The sequence below is a fragment of the Mastacembelus armatus genome, chromosome 7 (genome assembly GCF_900324485.2).
Source record: "Mastacembelus armatus chromosome 7, fMasArm1.2, whole genome shotgun sequence".
Taxonomy (NCBI): Eukaryota; Metazoa; Chordata; class Actinopteri; order Synbranchiformes; family Mastacembelidae; genus Mastacembelus; species Mastacembelus armatus.
In genome coordinates this window covers 10,182,706-10,201,075 of record NC_046639.1, presented here as the reverse complement: position 1 = coordinate 10,201,075, position 18,370 = coordinate 10,182,706, and the positions used below count along the sequence as shown (strand labels likewise).

Genomic DNA, 18,370 nt, shown 5'->3' with positions numbered 1-18,370 from the left:
ACATGGTTCCTGACTGGAGCGGTTAATGCAGTTATATTTTGTACCTTGTTTCAAGTGGTCTAACTCTCTGTCGTTTTTGCACTCTTTAACTGGGAACAGTGTATGTTTCAAAGCTGGAAACTAAATCCTGTTAAGTGTCAAAATTAAAATGACCTTGCGATAATTAGTATAATAGAATATGTTATGGAACAGCTGTAAGGTACCTCTTCTTAAGGTCCATGTGAAGTGAAAATTAAATTTTAAAACATACTTTAAGTCTGATTGGATTATGGATTTGGCACTGGAACAGAGGCCTCTATAACTTCAAAAGGAAGGAAAGACCATGAATGTTAAGGTTACAGGGCAGCTCTGTTGATTCTGGAGTGGAATTTCAGTTTTAACAGGACTGATTAAGTTAAATGGTTTCTGTTAATGCTATAACTTACACACTGGGCAGTGGAAGAAAAGGGCTGGAGATATATAATGTAGTTTCAACTTGATCATGTAATCCCGAGGTGCACATGACTACACATTAGAAAAATAGGAAAATATTTTCACAGAGAATCCAGTCCAACGCAAACATCTCATCACGCAACATTACAGCACTTTCCTAACCTGCAACCTACATGCAAAGCTCCTTCTAAAAGCCAAGTGGTGCATTATTTGCAATGTTTCCCATTGTTTTTATTATAAATTTTCTATATTTTAATTACTTTATTTTCTTGTCTATATTCTTATTGTATATACCTTTACAGTTACTTTTTAAAGATTTCTTTCTTCCACTTTTTCTATACTTCTGTAATGTGTGGAATTTCTCCACAAATAAAGGTTCATCTTTTCTTAATGAATGGTGATTTAGCAGAGTTATTTAATTTCAAATGATTTGATATACAATTTTGTGTTGTACTCCTTTAATTCCCGATTATGTGTGGTGCCAAGAGTTTGACATTGTAAATAACATGGAACATGTATGAACCCAGTGAGTGGCTTAGAGTGAGAACAGGCACCAGGGACTACCTCCTCTGGTAGGAGTGCTAAACAATCAGCCTCCAAAATCTGCCTGTACAGTCCTGTGTACCTCACAGCTCATCAGGAACTGAAACAGGCCACATCCAGAAAAAACAGATAGTTTCTGTCCAAACTCAATCCATTATGTACAAGGACTGCACCTATAATACAGTCCCCCAAGAAATGTAGTTTACTCCTCTGAATAGTGTAAATTTCCAGCTATTTTAGTGAGCCCTTAAAAAAACAAACCACTACATTTGTTTCTTCCTTCTTTAGAAAATAAGCTTGAGAAGGAGTCTGATATAGAGAGGGTAAGGGAATTAGAAAGAGACAGAATAACATATTTGGTCTTTTCCTGAGATGTTTTGGCCATTTTTAAAAAATGTCATCTGGAAGAAAAAAAAAGACAAAAGAAAAGAAAACATGAAATTTATTAATCATCATTACAATACAGACATCAACACAATGCTCCCTTTTTGTTCTGCTTATTTGAGTGAAATCTCCACCATTAAATAAGACATCTTAATAAATAAAAAACAGGTAATTTACCAGCAACCAAATCATTTTAGCATAATTTATGTTTTGCAGTTCTATTATAACATAAAAATAGAATAATCTGTTTACATAATAAAATTCTGTGCAAATAACTTGTTAAATGCATTGGCAATCCAAAGTTTAGCATAAAAGAGAAATGATTACTTATGGCACACTGCATACTGCGATTCATCTAGTCACATGACAAAAGTGACCATTTTCCACAACTGAAATTACTTTGAAATAAGTGAAAATGTGGTCACGTTAGTTGTATTTACAACATCTCCATCACTGCCAGTGAAATAACCAACAAGGAGTGAGTACACATTAGAATCTTTTTTTTCATGTGCAGTAATACTTATACAATATTAACATTGTCTGCCTAGAAGTGATTTGTTCCATTTCTTCTTTCACAGCTTAGATGCAGAAGTTAGTAGCAGTGAGAATGAGAGGGCCCTGGACCAGACAAATTTGAAAGGGGGCAGCTGGATGCTGGTCAGCGGGGTATTTTCAGTTATGGCTTTAGGTCACTGTTACAGTGAGTCATCGTGCAATGCTGAAGCATGGCCAATGCCGGCCAGCCCAAGCAGCCACATGAGAGGCTGCACATTCCCTTGCGGACATGCAGCCTGTCAGGAGCCCCAGAGAAAGGTTCAGCTGCAAATAACAAACACTCCTTTGTGGCTGTTTTGACCGCGTTCCACAAACACTAACAACTCATGGTTCATACAACGGGACAAAGACAGACTTAACATCAGACACCACGGGTCAAGCTAAAATAAACAGCCACAGCACCTCCACTGTGTCAGGCTCTAGCATCGGGTGACGCATAAACAAATACAAAAACTTGCAGCCTGTAAACCTTTTTTTTTTTTACCATGTAATTCTTGAACTCCATTTAGAAATCAGTGTTTAAGGAGATTGTGAATCAAATCCTGAGTGAGAATGCTACATCAATTTCAGCATCTAACAATAAAATGACTTTACTCTTTAAAATGAAAGTGGAATAAGAGAAATTTTGCCTCCAGCCCAAATGACACAAACAGAATCGAGTGACAGCCAGCTACTTTTCTTGGTATCACTTTTGACATTATAGAACTGGACCTGCATAATTTACTTGAACTCATTTTGTGCCTTAATGTATCATTATTACCTTACATGGAACATTTCTGCATCTTTAACCTTGACAGGAAAGCTGAAAATAAAAATATTGTACTGACAGTCTAGTACAAAAAGTTGTCATCTGTTAGTTCTTGCATCAAACACATGCAGCAAATAACACTGCTTTTTTACCAACACAACCTCTCCCACTCAGTAAACAACCTATCCCTGACAAATTTTGAAGGAGAACTTTTCAAATTAAAGGGAATGAATTGCTGTTTGGTTCTCTGGTCAGACTGTAGACTCTGCTGGATGAAGACAAGGACATCTTTGTGTTTTCCCACAGTAGATGAGGCCAGAGGCTTCTCTCACTTTTTAAGAGGTAAGTTTGGAATAGTTGGGTGGGGAGAATCGTCGGCGCAGGTACTTTAGTATGTAAAGAGGCAGACAGCTCACCAGCGTGATGACCGTCACCTTCCACAGGAACGAAACAGTGGTGATGAAGTATACATCTGGCAAAGACAAAGAGTCAAAAGTCAGAGTAAGATTGTACACATACATTTCTAAGCACCAGATGAATTTTACATCAGTTTTATCATGACTGTAGCCAAAATAATTAATTATTTCATTCTGACAGTGTGTTAGGTTTGGGCTACAGTATTTGGGCTAATACTCAGGAAGAGTTAAAAATGGTTTTAGCAGTTTAATTGCCTCCATGTGCTGTACCAACCAACCAAGTCATTAAGAGCGTCAACTACAATTAATAACTTTTGATTTTAAAATACTGCCATAGACCTCTCACTTTCATGATTTTCCCTCTGTGTCTGTGTTCACACACACCCCTGGGTGCCTGCACCTCAAAGTTTGGAAACCTTTAGTATAGACTGCCCATGGTAAAAAAGAGTAAAATCAAGTACAAAGTACAGTATAATTTCTGCCAGGAGCCAGGAATCTTTCTGAGTTGGAACTATATCAGTCCTGGTGGCTTTGAATTTACATGACCTCTCACACTTTTTTGGAAAGTATCCAATTAAGTGTGTAAACTGCACAACAGGCTGATTTCAAGATGGAGGAAAAGTGTCTAAAAAGGTCACACTTGACCACATGCCAGTCATGAACCTCAGTGGTTGAGATTGTAGACTGAAAATGGCTCCACACCCCACATAAAGCTGAAAATAAAGGCTGGGAAAGCTCTTGGTTGGAGTATTGTATTTGTCACAAGTCTTAATATGGCACAACTAAAACTGGCTCATTTTCTAGACAGCTCAAGTAAATAAAAGCCTGATAGTAGGCCAACAAGCATGCTAGAATGGAGAAATATAAATGACCAATATTATCCTTTTCCTCTATAAATAGTTTTTATGTTTCATACTTCAATTGACTATGAATTGGTTGATACCTAACACTAGGGAGAAAACTATTGTGGATAGTATTTTCTACCAGACACAATGTTTCTGTAATAAACATATGAACCTTGGCAGTCCACAGGAAACTAACAGGACTGTTGGCATTTCCCCTTTGATATTACAATATGCCTGAGCTTCGTCAACACCAAGACAATTTGTCTATGTATTCACCTTTAGACTTCCTACTCTCCAGCATACCACAGCTTATTGTACACCAGAGGCATTATACAAATGAGAAGTTACACCTCACTGCTGAATCCTGACGTACTATTTCAAGGTCACCCAAAACATAATACCAAAAAGCAGGCTACACTCAAATTAATGCAGTCTGCATTTTTATTCTTGTTGTTATGAAATATTCTGAGTTTGGGTGAAATGTGAATTTACATATGTGTCTGTGTTCATTTACCTATGAACTCATGCAGGAAGACCAGTGAGGCGACATAACAGGCCAAGCTCAAGAGCTCGCCGACTATCATGAGCCAGTGCCACGTCTGAATGGTCAGGGCCACCATCAGCAGCTCGGTCAGAATAAGAGAGGTGAAAGAAATGGCAACGATATGGACAAACTCTGACTCGAAGAGCAGCAATGCCCCGTACATGATGATGCTCCCTGCAAAGGAAAAGGAGAGCGTGGCCTCAGAATGAGACCAACATTTTACAAGCACAACCTTTAAAGATGTAATCTAAGATCAAGGCACACACACGCACGCACGCACGCACGCACGCACACTTACCTTGATAGATACTTATTAGGACCCATATTAGAAATGTCTTGAAAGACAGTGGTCGACCCTATGAAAGGAAACCAGAAGAACATGTTATGTAAAATGTATTTATTATATTTGGCTGCAATAGAATATTTAGAAGGAGAATATTCATTAAAACCTTTAGGAGATCTTTGTATAACTCTGGATACAACATGGCAACTTCTGACTTAACATCTTTGTCCAACACCAAGGAGAAGACAGGAAACATGGTGTAGATAGTGGAGTAGCTGAAACCGACAAAAATCATGTCTTCAGTGGAGAAAGTGACACATAGTCAAAAGGTTTCACACATGTCACTGTTAGATTCTGCAGTGAGGTACATAAGTCCAATAGTCAATACTTTCAGATTTTCCCCTTCTCATATTTCAACAGTGCTTTAACACAGAGGAAATGCCAGGCAAACAAGGCAGCCAAATGCTCGCTTGATAAGTCATCCCCATTCAGAGTCTGTATCTTACCCAATAATCAAGAATCCTTGGTAGAGAGGGACTGAGGCAAAGTAGAAAACAGAAGAGAAAACTGCCTAGGGAAAACGGAAAAGAAGAAATGAGATAGTCAGTGACTCATTTATTACTTTTTTCATGTAAATATTCAAATAGAATTTGAGATCACTTTCCAAATGCTACAAACAGAAGTAATGCCAAAAAGTCCATTTAAATCAGAGAAACAGGAGCAAATGAAAGATGCAGGATTAACTGGTTATGGTAGCTCACAAATCAAAACACATTGACTCGTCCATTAGATAAATTTCAACACACAAAGTGCAATGCTGCACTAATCCTCTATAGCAGTATTACTGCTGGAGAAAATCAGACTTCACTGACTAATTCAACAATGTGTCTATAACATATGTATGATGCCAATATTGAGCTGTCAACTAGTCAGCGTACCAGCTGGGCAGACCTTAACCAGACAGGTCACAGCTGTGGCTGTGGTTGGTGTTAATGTGAGACATGTGGAGGAGGGCCTCCCTAAAACCCCAAAGACCATGATGCAGTGAGTCATGTGCTGTCCTTCCACAGTGGGGGCTGAGATTGGACTGGAACATGGGAATTAGACTTTGTGTGGAGGGGGTGCCTGTGAAGGGCACCATGGGCCCACTCCTCTGAGTCATCTTGCACCTCACCCTTCCATGGCTACCCCAGAAAAATGTCTGCCTCACTCCAGTTGTTTCTTCCTAATGTTTAGATTTTAGGTGTCGTGGATAAGAAGAACCCATATCTCCCTGCACATATTGCAATGTATTTCTTTTTGATTACAGTTGTAAAATGTAATGTCTGTTACCTGTGTTTATTATGGAGTAACAGTAAGTGCTTTCCAGCATTAGCACATTTATGAGTAAACTTACATCTGATTTAAACATCAAAGAATTCCTGGGTTAATTAAAGTAGAGGAGAAAAAATAAACTGATGCAGTGAAGTCATATCTCAATCATTATTTTGATTTGGAAGGATTTAGGATTTGCACACAAGTAGGAACATTACGTTTCTTGAAGACATGCCCTAATCACTACCTGCCTAGTGGGGACCTGGATTTTGTCCCTACTTAGGAAGCTGAGCCCCCCCCCCCCCCCCCCCCACCAGAGACTGGTGACAAAACAAAGAAAAATCTTGGGGCCCTGAGAGTGAGGGGCCTGTTGACTCTTTTACACCATGGGGACATTTTGCTGGGACGGTTTGTGTCCACTTGTTCCTTTAGAGGGAAGGATCATTGCAAATTAATACACAGTTGTTCTGAATGATCACCTTGATTGTAATGGGAGTGGTCCCTTCCAGGATGATAATGCCCCCATGGCACGAGGGGTCACTGAATGGTTTCAGTAGAATAATGAAAATGATGGGAGTCATATGCTGTGGCTTCCACAGATTTTAGACCAGGGTGTGAGACAAAGCTCTCCACCACCATCATCATTCAAATACCAAATCAGGGAATATTTTGGAAGAATGGGATTCTTCCCTCCAGTACAGTGCAGAGACTAGAATCAAGGCCAAGGTCCACATTTTACTAAGACACATCATGTTTGTTTTGCCTTTCATCTTTAAAGCACTACAGCATATTGACAGTTACAAACTGTTTTAAAGATTGTTGTGTACTTCCAAACTTGTATGTGACCTGTTACCAAATACATGGGATGTGATCAGAGTTTTACAATTTGAAACTGTTGTAAAAACTGAGCCAAAGTAATTGTCAAATTGTTTCTGAAGAAATCAGTTCAACATGACTGATGAAGACAAATCTAAATGGCACCTTATAGTTGGACTCTACCTGCATGGTGCTGATGCACAGGCTTCTGTGAATAACGAACTGGCTGAGAGCTGCAGACCTTTTGTAGCTGTTCCGACCATGAACCATGAGGAGACGGCCTAAATGTTTGAACTGAGTCACAGAGAAGTCGGCTGCCAACGAGGCCTGCTTTCCTTCCTGGCAAACACAGAGCACAGGGGACAGTCAGGACATGCTCTGAGAAGTCCTTGCTGACCTGATAAGCAGGCTTTTGAGTGCCTAGTACATTTTGAATTGATCATATGATGACAGATAGATAGACTGATTGCTTAAAAACCCACACATAAAAAAGGGTAACAGACAAATACTCTCTAAAAACTCTAGACTGTTAAGAGTTATGAATCCTTCAGACATAAGCTCTACAGATTTTAATATAATTAATGATCACAGATAGTCTGAACATGCCATATTAATCCACGCTAACCATTAGAACAGCAACTAATTGTTCTTTTGATAATTGATTAAGGCGAAGACTTAATCTTCAGTAAACATCTGGTCTGCAAAATATCAGAAAATAGTGAAAAATGTCCTATCACTATTTCCCAAAGTCCAAGACAACATATTTGTATTGCTTGTTTTGTTTGATTTACAGTCCAAAATCCAAAGACATTAACTAAAGTATACATAGAAGGCTAAGAAAACCAGTAGATAATGACATCCAAGAATCTAGAATAGCTTTTTATCTAAAAAAAAAAAAAAAAAAAAAAAAAAAAAAAACAACTAATTTAAATTTATTTGGATTATTGCAAATTGAGTAATCAACTGATCTTTTCACCTCTTGGTGGGTGATTTTTATGATCATACTAGATTTTCTAATATGATTGATAGCTTGTGATAGAGTAGGCCAGGTGTGCATATGTCAGTAGAAGAACATAAGAACACTTCTGCCTGGCCATGTTTATAAAACACGTACCTCTTGGTTATCAGTTGTCAATTGTCAGTCATTTCTATCCATATTAGATATATTTTTACATGATCCATTTATACATGTTTACATGTAACAAAAAGAGGAGCTGCTCTTTGTCCAATTTCTCTTTGTGGGGTGTACTTGGGCCAATGAAAGCTAGATAAGATCAATACCATTCTCATATATGTGAAGCTAAAGCCAGGAGATTGTTAGCTTAGCATCAAGACTGAAATCAGTGGAAAACAACTGGTCAGGCACTGTCCCAAGGTAACAAAATCTGCCTAGAATCACCTGTACAGCCCCATTTTTACTCTCCACACAAACTGAATTATAAAAACGCAATTTGTGGTTTTATGGGGTGTTGTGTGCAGGATTATTTCTTGGCCTACAACAGTGGTGTCCTGGAATCTTGGTGTCACTATGAAGTTGCAAGTTTTCCAAGGAAGACACTGATCCCAGCCAAGAAATAGTTCCACACATGATCCCTGATAAAACCACAAATTCCTTTAGTTTAACATTACAGAATAAAAAGATGACATAAAGCCTTAAGTGGTGAGCTTTGGAGAGAGCCACAGTACAAAAGCACACAAGCATCCTGTCATACTTGTTTCCTCTACTCTGACAATAGTTCTTCACAGAGAGGAATCATCTGTGTGAATGTCCCCTACATGTCTCTGAATGTGAGAGATCTTGACAGGAAACACAAAGTAAAAATCTGTGAGAGCAGCACGTCAGTGTGAAGCGATGGGATTGAGAGAGTCTTACTTTTCCCTCCACTCCCACGCCACAGTCAGCTTCCTGGATCATGCTGACATCGTTTCCTCCATCCCCTAAGAGAAAACAAAAGCCACCGAGGTGTCAAGATTCACATCAGTGACTCACCAATATGAACTATTAGTGAGAGTAGTGTGTGCATATATTGAGACACTCCCTTAATTTGACTTGATTAAGAGATTAGAGGTACAGCCACAGAAAGGAAAGTTGTAATGACTTCGGAAATTATCAGATAAAGAATGGGGCAATATATCAGCAAATTATGAAAAACACAGTATTAATAATTCATTATCATCATCAAGTAATACACTGTGCTTAATTGTGGCATTTTATTAATGCTCAAACCAGGAGTGCAGGTGAGATGAGCAGAGTAGAGTAAGGAAAGGTTTGTGGCTGAAACAGATACTGTTTGTGTATATGTTAGAAACCCACAATAAAAAAAAAAAAAAAAAAGGAAAACAAAAATCAAACTGAAATCTTCATTTGAAAATGCTGCTGTACTGTCTACTCACCAACAGCGCAGGTGAGTTTGCCTGTGCGCTCTTGCAGCAGCCGGACTATCTGGGCCTTTTGAGTGGGTGTACATCGGCAGCAAACCACAGCGGGACACTGACAGGCAAGCTCCATAAACTCATACTCATAGTATTTCAGACAAACCTGCAAGAAACCCACCATAAGGAACAGGTGAGCAAGTTAGGCCACCTCATGTAACTGATCTCAACTGTGTATCTTAAACATCTCAGTTTAACTTACAGTTTAACTCCTCCTGCGGTTTAGAAAGTGACTCTGACCACAGATACCACTTCCAGAGATGCTTCAGTGGCAGTAATACTATCGTGCATCGCATATGACAGACTTTCATAAGGAGAGTTAGGTCAGTGGTGGGAGGATTAGACACACACAGATGTGCTTACCTCAAGCGAGTCCCCTGATATCACCAGTGCACAGTCGTGTTTTCTCCTGAAAGCGTTGAGTTCCAGGTGAGCTTCCCCTCGTGTTGTCACCTGTGGCAACAGCAACCACATTTTAAATGCACATGTACGCAAAAACACACAAAATAACATCCACAAGCAAAATTATCAAGAGTAACAATCTGTCAGCCTTTGCATCCTGATTGTTTTCACACAAATGAACAGCTGCTTCTTTCGCTCTAGCTGCAGTGATGACAAACGTTCGAGCAACCAGATTTCTGATGGACATCCATCAATTACATGTGGAATAAATATCATAACACTGAACTGCTTACTTTTCCTAGATAAAGTGAGGATGTACCAAGCTATTCATTTCTCTTCCGATACTTATTTGGATCAAAAATCAGTAAAATCTGTACGACACTACTTTACCATGTGGAAGTCATTGGACTTATTCTTATGTATTATAGTTAGTTAAATTTTAGATTAGAAGATATTTTGACTATAAATGAAGATATTCATACACCCTCATCCTTGAAAAGATGTGCATAATTTAATTATACTTAAAGCAACAATTAGCTGATTCATTGATTAGTTCATAGATAATAAATTGTCAACTATTGTAAAAGGTAATCATTATTAACTATTTAGCTATTTAACTATTTATTTTAAATTGTATGTTTATTTAGTATATAATTTATATAAATTAAAAGTGGTTGACGTGACTTGATCTTGACTAAAATGGTAATCCAAGAAGTGGCAAAATATATTGTACTATAAAATCAACTGAGGTTCCTTCTGTGCCAGCTTTAAATAGATTTAAAAATTCTCCAAAAATGCAACACTGACAAGGCATGTGTTAATCTGTCAACAACAGTAAAGCTCTGGTATGAATATCCTTCAACCAATGACTATTCATACGTCAATCCAGATCAGGCCATTGGTGGCCACCAGGAAACTAATCCAGATGTGTGTGGCAGGCCCAGTCAGCACTCCCCCATCCACTGGGATAGAGGTTTTCAAGCTGTGCCAGCCATTGTTATTCTCTTCCAGTAATCACAGTTGTACGCAAGTTTTAACCTTCCTATATGGCAGCCGCTCCTTCTGCTCTGGCACGGCTCCAGAGGGGAAGGCAGAAAGGGGCTATCAAAGCAGAGAAAGAGCCCAAACCTGCAAAACAAATTAGGAAGTGAGCCCTCTACATGTTCCCTCTGGGAGTGGTTCAGCTGGTTTCTCCTCTCTGTTTGAGTGAAGATCTGTTTGTTCTCTTTGACAGTGGCTTGGATGCTTTCTCCAGTGGGAGGTGATTTATTCAGCTGTGGATGCTGGCTTGGGCTGCATGTGTAGTTGTGTGGGTCTCTATGACCACTAGCTAATGGGCCTTGGTTGCACAGATAATGGATGCTCATGGGTCCCCCAGGGCCAGGAAAGTGTCAGTGCCACACTGAACTTGGATGAACCCAGTGGTACTAAAATCAACTGTTCTCCACTTCATATCCACCTAAAAGGAAGAGTGGGTCCTTGTCCTGCACTTACGGGTCTGAAGATATGGATGTCCTGGTTGCGGGTGATCAGATGGGCGTTCTTAGCAGTACATGTGGCTGTTTCAAGCTTGTCACCTGTCAGCATCCACACCTACACAGAAACCGGACAATAACGGCTAGGTCACCTAAAATCAGTTAATGGCCAAATCTAAAGATCAAAAACTCAAATCACTGACTAAATCAAGCAACCTGTAACTGTGCTTTCTCAAGCCAACATTTGTGGACTTTCTGTTTCTCATATGACTTACTATATTGTAGTATTTAAAATGTAGCCCAGTAATTCATATCAACTACCTTAAATGCACCAACCAGCAACCATTTCAAAATGATTTTATAACTCATTCACATTCACTGTAGTCTTGGTTCATATTCTTAAGGGAGGCAATTGAATAAGGCCTGCTCATGTACAAAGATATGAAAAACATATGTACTTGTCATGTTTCTCTGTTTTGTTTTCTTAGTTTGTTGCTACTTGGAGGTATGAGACCGTCTGGCCCCCAGACCTTGATGCCTGCGTTGCGGAGGATCTCCAGGGTGGGCCTGACATCGGTCTGGAGCTGGTCCTCCACCCCAGTCAGACACAGCAGCTCCATCTCCATCTCCAGACTCTCAATCACTGTAGCCACCTTCAGAGAACGGTCGTGGACGCTAAGCTTCGCCTGAACGTACCGTGCCTGAGAAGCAATGAAGGATAAGAATATTGGGATGGGTCTGCAGAGTTAAATTAGAATAAATAAAGCAGAATAATTGCAAAACCAAAGAAGGGAAATGGCCAGCAATAGAAGGAGAAAATATCATTTTGGCCACTATTAGTGGAAAACACAAAAAGCACAGGGAGAAAATCTTAAATAACAGCAACAAGGATTCCTCACACAGCATGCATACATTAGCTGAATTTTGCAAAGACACTGTGAACACCTCACATTCAACATAAACTGAAAGATTTAAGATATATCAGTTTTAGTTTTAATTTAAACTACTACTTTTTTCTTGAAAACATGTTTTAGAAAGCTAGAAGTCCATTACAGAATTGATCAATTGGTGAACGCCCATCTTCAGCGCTCCAGCTCCACAGCAAATTGAGTGAGATAAAGCAAAAACAATCTGAATGTGACTCATGCAGGAACACAAACTCTGTGTGTGACTCAGTTGGTGACTCACTGCTGCCCACCAGCTCTGCTCACACAATTATACACTTGAGTAATGGGCCTGGGGCTGAAGACTGCAGGGGAGACAGCCCTGCCCTGCTTAAACAATGAGTGGGGCCTGGTGTGTGCACGGCAGGGTGGGGTGTTGAGACTGAAGAGGGGTCAGAGATTAGTCTAATTACCCAAGAGCACACTTTGACATTTAGAAATACTGAACAGGCCTGCATATATTATCAGTCTGCATTTGTCTTGTCATTCAATAGATTTGGAGTGTAATTTGAGCATAGGACATATCTAACACACTGCTGAGCTTGCTGTGGTTTACAATCTGTTATGGCTTTACTAAACATAAACCAAATATAATGAATGTGCAAAATTGCTGATGAAGCCATGTGCACATCAGCAAGATCATCTTCCTTTACTTCAAGAGGAACAGTAGATTATATTCCCTGAGCTCAGTCTCAGATTACTGTGGACTGATCTCATGAAAGGGTGCTTACCTCAAAATCTTGATACTGCTCCTCTGTCAGGGACTTCTTGGACACCACAAGGACCCTCAGACCTTCCCTCGCCATGTTTCCGCACTAGAAAACAGAGACAACAACATCTGGATTCTGCAGGTTTCAAAGTCGGTGAATTCTTTATGAGAGGAATAAAAGCAGCCACAGCAACAGGATTTATGAAAAGGAGGGGAATACCTCCTCTTCCAGCCAGTCATTATACTGGACGATGCCTGCCATCACCACATCAGCTCCCTTCATGTAGAAAGTGATCTCTCCTGTTGACTCATCCTGAAAACCAATATTACCAGTTCAATTAAAGACATAAATGGGATATAAAAACTTCATACATCATATATTAAATACCCAGATATCTGTCATTCAAAAGAATGTCCACTTTATACCCACATGAGCCAAAGTGCACGTGGACTAGTTTATGATTTTGTGTTGCCTAGATATTCATAACTTATTTTGGTATTCAGAAGGGGGTTTAAAAAAGTTTGAAAATATCACTAAAAGGAAGTCAAGTTTGAAAATCCCAGGCTTCCTGAGTTATAGTGTGGCCAACAAAAATAAAGTTAGTCATCAGACTTAGTCAGAGGTTATTATAAGGTGAGGCTTTCTCACACAATACATTTTAAGATTAATCTGTTTTTCTTCTTGTTAAAGCCAGTGTCTGGTCACAATCAGCTCCATAGTAACAATCACTGTCCTTCATTGCTTGTAACTGATAAACTAAAGTCTAAAATGAAGGAAAACTAGGAAATCAATTCAGTTTCTTTGAAACTCACATAAAAAGGAAAGTCCAACTCCCACAATTTAACTGACAGATGAGAACATTAATCATAAATCACATAATCAATCCTGGTACTCACTCGCACAATGATGCCCATCCTCTTGCTCTCATAGGTGAAGGGGAATATCTGCAGGATGGTGAAGTTTAGGATTTGGCCAGTAGGGGTCCGCAGCTGCATGGAAGATTGGTCTCTTCCCACCAGCGTAAGTCCTACACTCTCAGTCCACTGCACCAGCGACACCTATCAACATTACATTGTAAAGGCTTTAGTGGGCAGTCAAATATATAAGTGTAAGTAGGGATGGAAAAAGATGGTCAAGCTACAATAGTTAAACAGCTAATATTCCGTTTTTACAACATAAGAAAATATAATCATCATTCATGAAGACAAAGAGAAAAGTGACCATTGCTCAGGGTTTTTATTATTCTCCTGGTAAATCCATTATACCAATACAATGTTTTATTATTCTAATAACAAAGAAAACATTGAAGGACACTTTGGACTGAGTATGTTGTCTTAGAGCACAGTAACCATTTAGCTCGAATCAATAGCTTAAGCATTTTCAGCACTCAAGACTATTGATTGATAAACTAGGGAGATGTCTCTTTCTGAAGTGACAATAATGTTTTTCTACAAACCTTTCTGAAGGACACAACACATGACATCCATTAATACAGCATTAATGTGTATGTGCATCTGTGTAGGGAGAAAAAGAAGGAGATGGTATAGTCTAATAGCCTTCAAACCAGAAGCTGGATCCCATACCCAATTCATCATCCATCTTCTGACAGGACTAATAGCGGAGCAACAACACAAATGAGAGAAAACAACACAGATTACTGTGTTACAACTTTATTTTTAAAACCACAGAGTGATTCAAAAATTATTTATTTTAGAAATACATGACCTTGTAGTCTGACAATGCCTAGCCAGCAGCACTTTAACGTCAGTTAAAGTCATCCAGGTTGGGAAATATGAAGACTGTACCTAGTCACAGTCTAGAAATATTCACTGTCAAGGCACTCTGACACTCACTCACATATTCACTCTGGCACTCAGATCTAGCACCACCTTATACTAGCAGCATCTGGTTTCGCTGTGGATTTCTAACTGCATTCAGTTGGCTTGACTCAGAACCACCTCAAGACTGACCAGATTTTTATAAGCTAAACAGCAGAATGATTCAGATATTAGCTATCCTGTGTTAATCACACACCAAATAAGTCCTGTTTTTGATTATTTTTATATTAATACATGAAAAGCAAAGAATCCTATTTTCTTTTGCATGTGGATATCTCTAAAATGTGCAAAAGTAGCAAAAGGTTTATTAAATTGCAGCAGCAAAAACCACACATTTAAGAATAACTGTCATTGTGTGCTTTGTGCACAGAGACAAAAACCAGATCTATATTAAGACTTCCTGAAAGCTGTCAGAAAGTTAACTGAATCTCAAACTGATACAATGCGTCTTTCTTGACAGAGTAACTCAAACCCCCCCCCCTCAAAAAAAAAACAGTTACAGTTTTCTCTCCAGCGTGACATGGAACTAAACAAAAAAAAAAAAAAACAGCTCGTCCTCTGGCCAACAATACAAACCATTTTTAATCACAACAGATGTGTCGTGCTCTACTAAAATATGCTATCAAAGAGGAAATTCAGTGCAACAGGCTGGGGCGGACATTAAGGAAACGTATTCAAACATCAGGAAAGGGATCAGAATTAATTCTTCAGCCCTTTTCCTGATGTTCAAAGAATTCATACTGATCAAGGACATAAATGTTACAAGACTTTATGAACAAAAAAAAAAAAATCAAGCACTCTGCATCTTGAGATTTCTCCTGTCATGTCTTCCCTGTCTGGCATTGAGAAAATGATGTTTAAGTAGATTAAGCGCACATTTCCCAACAGGTCAATTTAAAAAGTATTGCAGATTTTCTGACATCACATTTATTAAGACAGGATAAAAATGTTTTCTCAGTCATGAAGTAAAAAATATATATCTCTGAACCATCAAGAGTAATAAAGATTTCTCTAAAATGATATGTTAAATTTATGATAAGATGTAATGTAATCCAATAAAATATATAATATTTTAAAATATAATATAATTATAAATATATAACTGTCCATTCAGATATATTTTAAATCTAAGACTATTCTGTCTTAATACTCTACATTTTGGGGTATAAAAATAATTCCTATTTTGATCAAATTAAAGCCATGGTACATACACATTTTCATATAGCACATATCCTATGGGTTTAAGAAAACACAATTTCCTACTGCCAGGCATGTTAATTCTGCTAACAAAAACAACATGAACCTCGAAGAACATGTGGTTTTGTGTGGCTGGCCACCATACCTCATCTGGGCTGGAAGCCTGGTAGACTCTGCATGTGTCTTCATAATGCTGCTCAGCCTCGGCCTGGTCAGTCACCCCATTGGACTCGTATACCGGTGTCACATTGTGTACCAGGGCGATCGCCTTGACAGCCTCATGAACTCTACTGCTGATGGTCTTGCGGACCTTAGTGGCTGCTGGAGCCCTGGAGGCTGGAAGGTCATGTGTGGGCTGAAAACAATTACAGAAGACACTGAGCTTAAAACAGGGGTATACAAGCATCCGAAAAGAGTTGCAACACTCCATCATAACAGGAGCCTTTCACTGGGGCCAAGGTGTCTCTAACATGGTGCTGTGAAATTAAAAAATAAAAAGCTGTATTAACACTTGAGCTCCAATATGCAACAACACACACATTCAAAAAACAAATTGGAAAGCAGACATTACAAAGTGGAGGTGTGTACATTTCAGATGATTAACCCTGGTTTTAGTCATTTCTGTGACAATGACCTGAAAACATAAACAGATGTTTAAAATAAATATGAGCAATTTGCTTTTGCATTGTGGCCTTGCTATTTATAGAAAGCTTTGTGTTCTAGGGGTCAATGGTAGCGTCATTAAATAAGTCCGGTTAGTGCTGTGGGGTAATCCTGCTTCCTGCTTCACTAACCTCTGGTGTCAAGGAGGACAAAGAGGGCATTCCACCAAACAATAATAATAAACATTTCTTAAAACAAGGTCTGTGTGTGTTTGTGGCCCCAGGTTTAGGCATTTGAATCTTTTTGTTTTTGCTTGTTTTGTAGATGTGACTGCCTTCATTTCTGGTCTGTCTTTCTTACCTGTGTGTAGGCACTAAACACATGGCTCTGTACTTCATCCATAGAGTCCATACCATATGCCACAGTTCCAAGATGGAGCCGCCGGAACATCATTTCATTTTGGGTAAGAGTCCCTGGTAAAGATTATATTACAAAGAATCAAATAGAAAAGTTCCTTCAAAATAATTATATCAGAAACAACTCATTTCAAAAATAATTCCAACATTTTTCACAATGATTGGTAACAAATTACAAAAACATAAATTACATAAATTGCACTGGTTGTAATTTACAAAAATTAACCTCCAAAAGTTTAGATATGGCTCAAAATTCTCACATTTTACAATGTAGTTTTGCTTTCATTCAGGTTTACTGCTATACAATATTATTTTGGAAGGCTAAACATCATAGAAAAGTAAATGGACATGAAGTTTCATGTGATCATTGGCATAATTTTTTTGTTTATTTTTTTTATAAAGAGCCTTGAGATGATTGTATTGTGAGTTGGCACTATACAAATAAACTGAATTGAATTGAACTGAAAGACCTTGGACAGCTCAAAATGGTCACTACTGATTTTGACTTTTCATAGCAGATTTAAAGTTTAACATTTCTGTTTTACCCAGAAACTGACTTAACCTCGAAACCATCAAACAGCTAACAAACATTAATATTTGCATGGTACACTGCCACATTGATATGCCAGAGATGCTGCAAATACTTCTGTTCAAACATATCAAGTTTTTGGACATTTGTTGACATTTTTCTTAAATAACGAAAAACAGGATTGAAATTTCACGAGAAAGAAGACAGTGACAGTTTTCAAAGATGAGGATTTAGAGCAGTTGCCAAGCTGGAGGTGAAATTATGATTCCTCAATGTCTTACTCCAACAGTGGGTGTAACACATAGATGTGTGTAATGATGTGGGGGTGTTTTGCTAAAGACCAAGTTGGGGATATCCACAAAATCCAGGGAGTACTCAACTAGCATGACTATCATTCCCATCTTGTAGCATCATGCTATTACTTCAGGAAGTTGATTGATTGGCACTAATTTTGTTCTGCAGCAGGACAACAGCCCCAAACACAAATTCAGGTTGTGCACAAATAACTTGGAAAAGAACAAGAAGTATTGAGTGCTATCAATCATCATACAGCCTTCTAAGTTACCCAACCTCAAACCTATGGAACTTCTTTGGGACAAATTGGATTGTAAGATTCAACGCATGCAGCCAACAAATGCACAAAAGCTCTGCCGATGTCTGCACTGGACTAGCAAAATATTTGGAAAAACTCACAGCTAGAATGGTCAGAGTTTGCAAAGCTGTAATCAAAGCCAAAGCTAGATATTTTCAGGAATCAAAGTTCTAATAACTGTAACATTAATATTCATGTTGTTTTGTTGCTATTTTAAGAAATAATGTTGCATTCCAAATAGCATTGTACATCAATAAACTTGAATGAAACCAAGATACATTGTAAAACTTTTCAAGGTGTATTCAAACTTTTGGAGTGTACTGCATATGGTGACTGAAAAGAATATTAAGG

General features: G+C 38.6%; 1 protein-coding gene across 1 annotated transcript in view; it reads right to left on the bottom strand.

Annotated features, from left to right (window-relative positions):
* Positions 1 to 1,399: 1,399 nt before the first annotated feature.
* atp9a (ATPase phospholipid transporting 9A) overlaps positions 1,400 to 18,370 on the bottom strand; it is a 32,814-nt gene continuing 15,843 nt past the window's right edge. Inside the window, exons 13-28 of the mRNA XM_026332450.1 lie at positions 16,843 to 16,955; positions 16,025 to 16,234; positions 13,741 to 13,902; positions 13,064 to 13,156; positions 12,866 to 12,949; positions 11,721 to 11,891; positions 11,210 to 11,308; positions 9,677 to 9,766; positions 9,275 to 9,419; positions 8,754 to 8,818; positions 7,064 to 7,219; positions 5,257 to 5,321; positions 4,917 to 5,025; positions 4,766 to 4,823; positions 4,438 to 4,641; positions 1,400 to 3,134 (exon numbers count right to left, since the gene is read on the bottom strand). Coding sequence (XP_026188235.1) covers positions 2,998 to 3,134; positions 4,438 to 4,641; positions 4,766 to 4,823; positions 4,917 to 5,025; positions 5,257 to 5,321; positions 7,064 to 7,219; positions 8,754 to 8,818; positions 9,275 to 9,419; positions 9,677 to 9,766; positions 11,210 to 11,308; positions 11,721 to 11,891; positions 12,866 to 12,949; positions 13,064 to 13,156; positions 13,741 to 13,902; positions 16,025 to 16,234; positions 16,843 to 16,955 — 1,961 coding nt within the window. The 3' untranslated portion in view covers positions 1,400 to 2,997. The remainder of the gene's footprint in view (positions 3,135 to 4,437; positions 4,642 to 4,765; positions 4,824 to 4,916; positions 5,026 to 5,256; positions 5,322 to 7,063; positions 7,220 to 8,753; positions 8,819 to 9,274; positions 9,420 to 9,676; positions 9,767 to 11,209; positions 11,309 to 11,720; positions 11,892 to 12,865; positions 12,950 to 13,063; positions 13,157 to 13,740; positions 13,903 to 16,024; positions 16,235 to 16,842; positions 16,956 to 18,370) is intronic.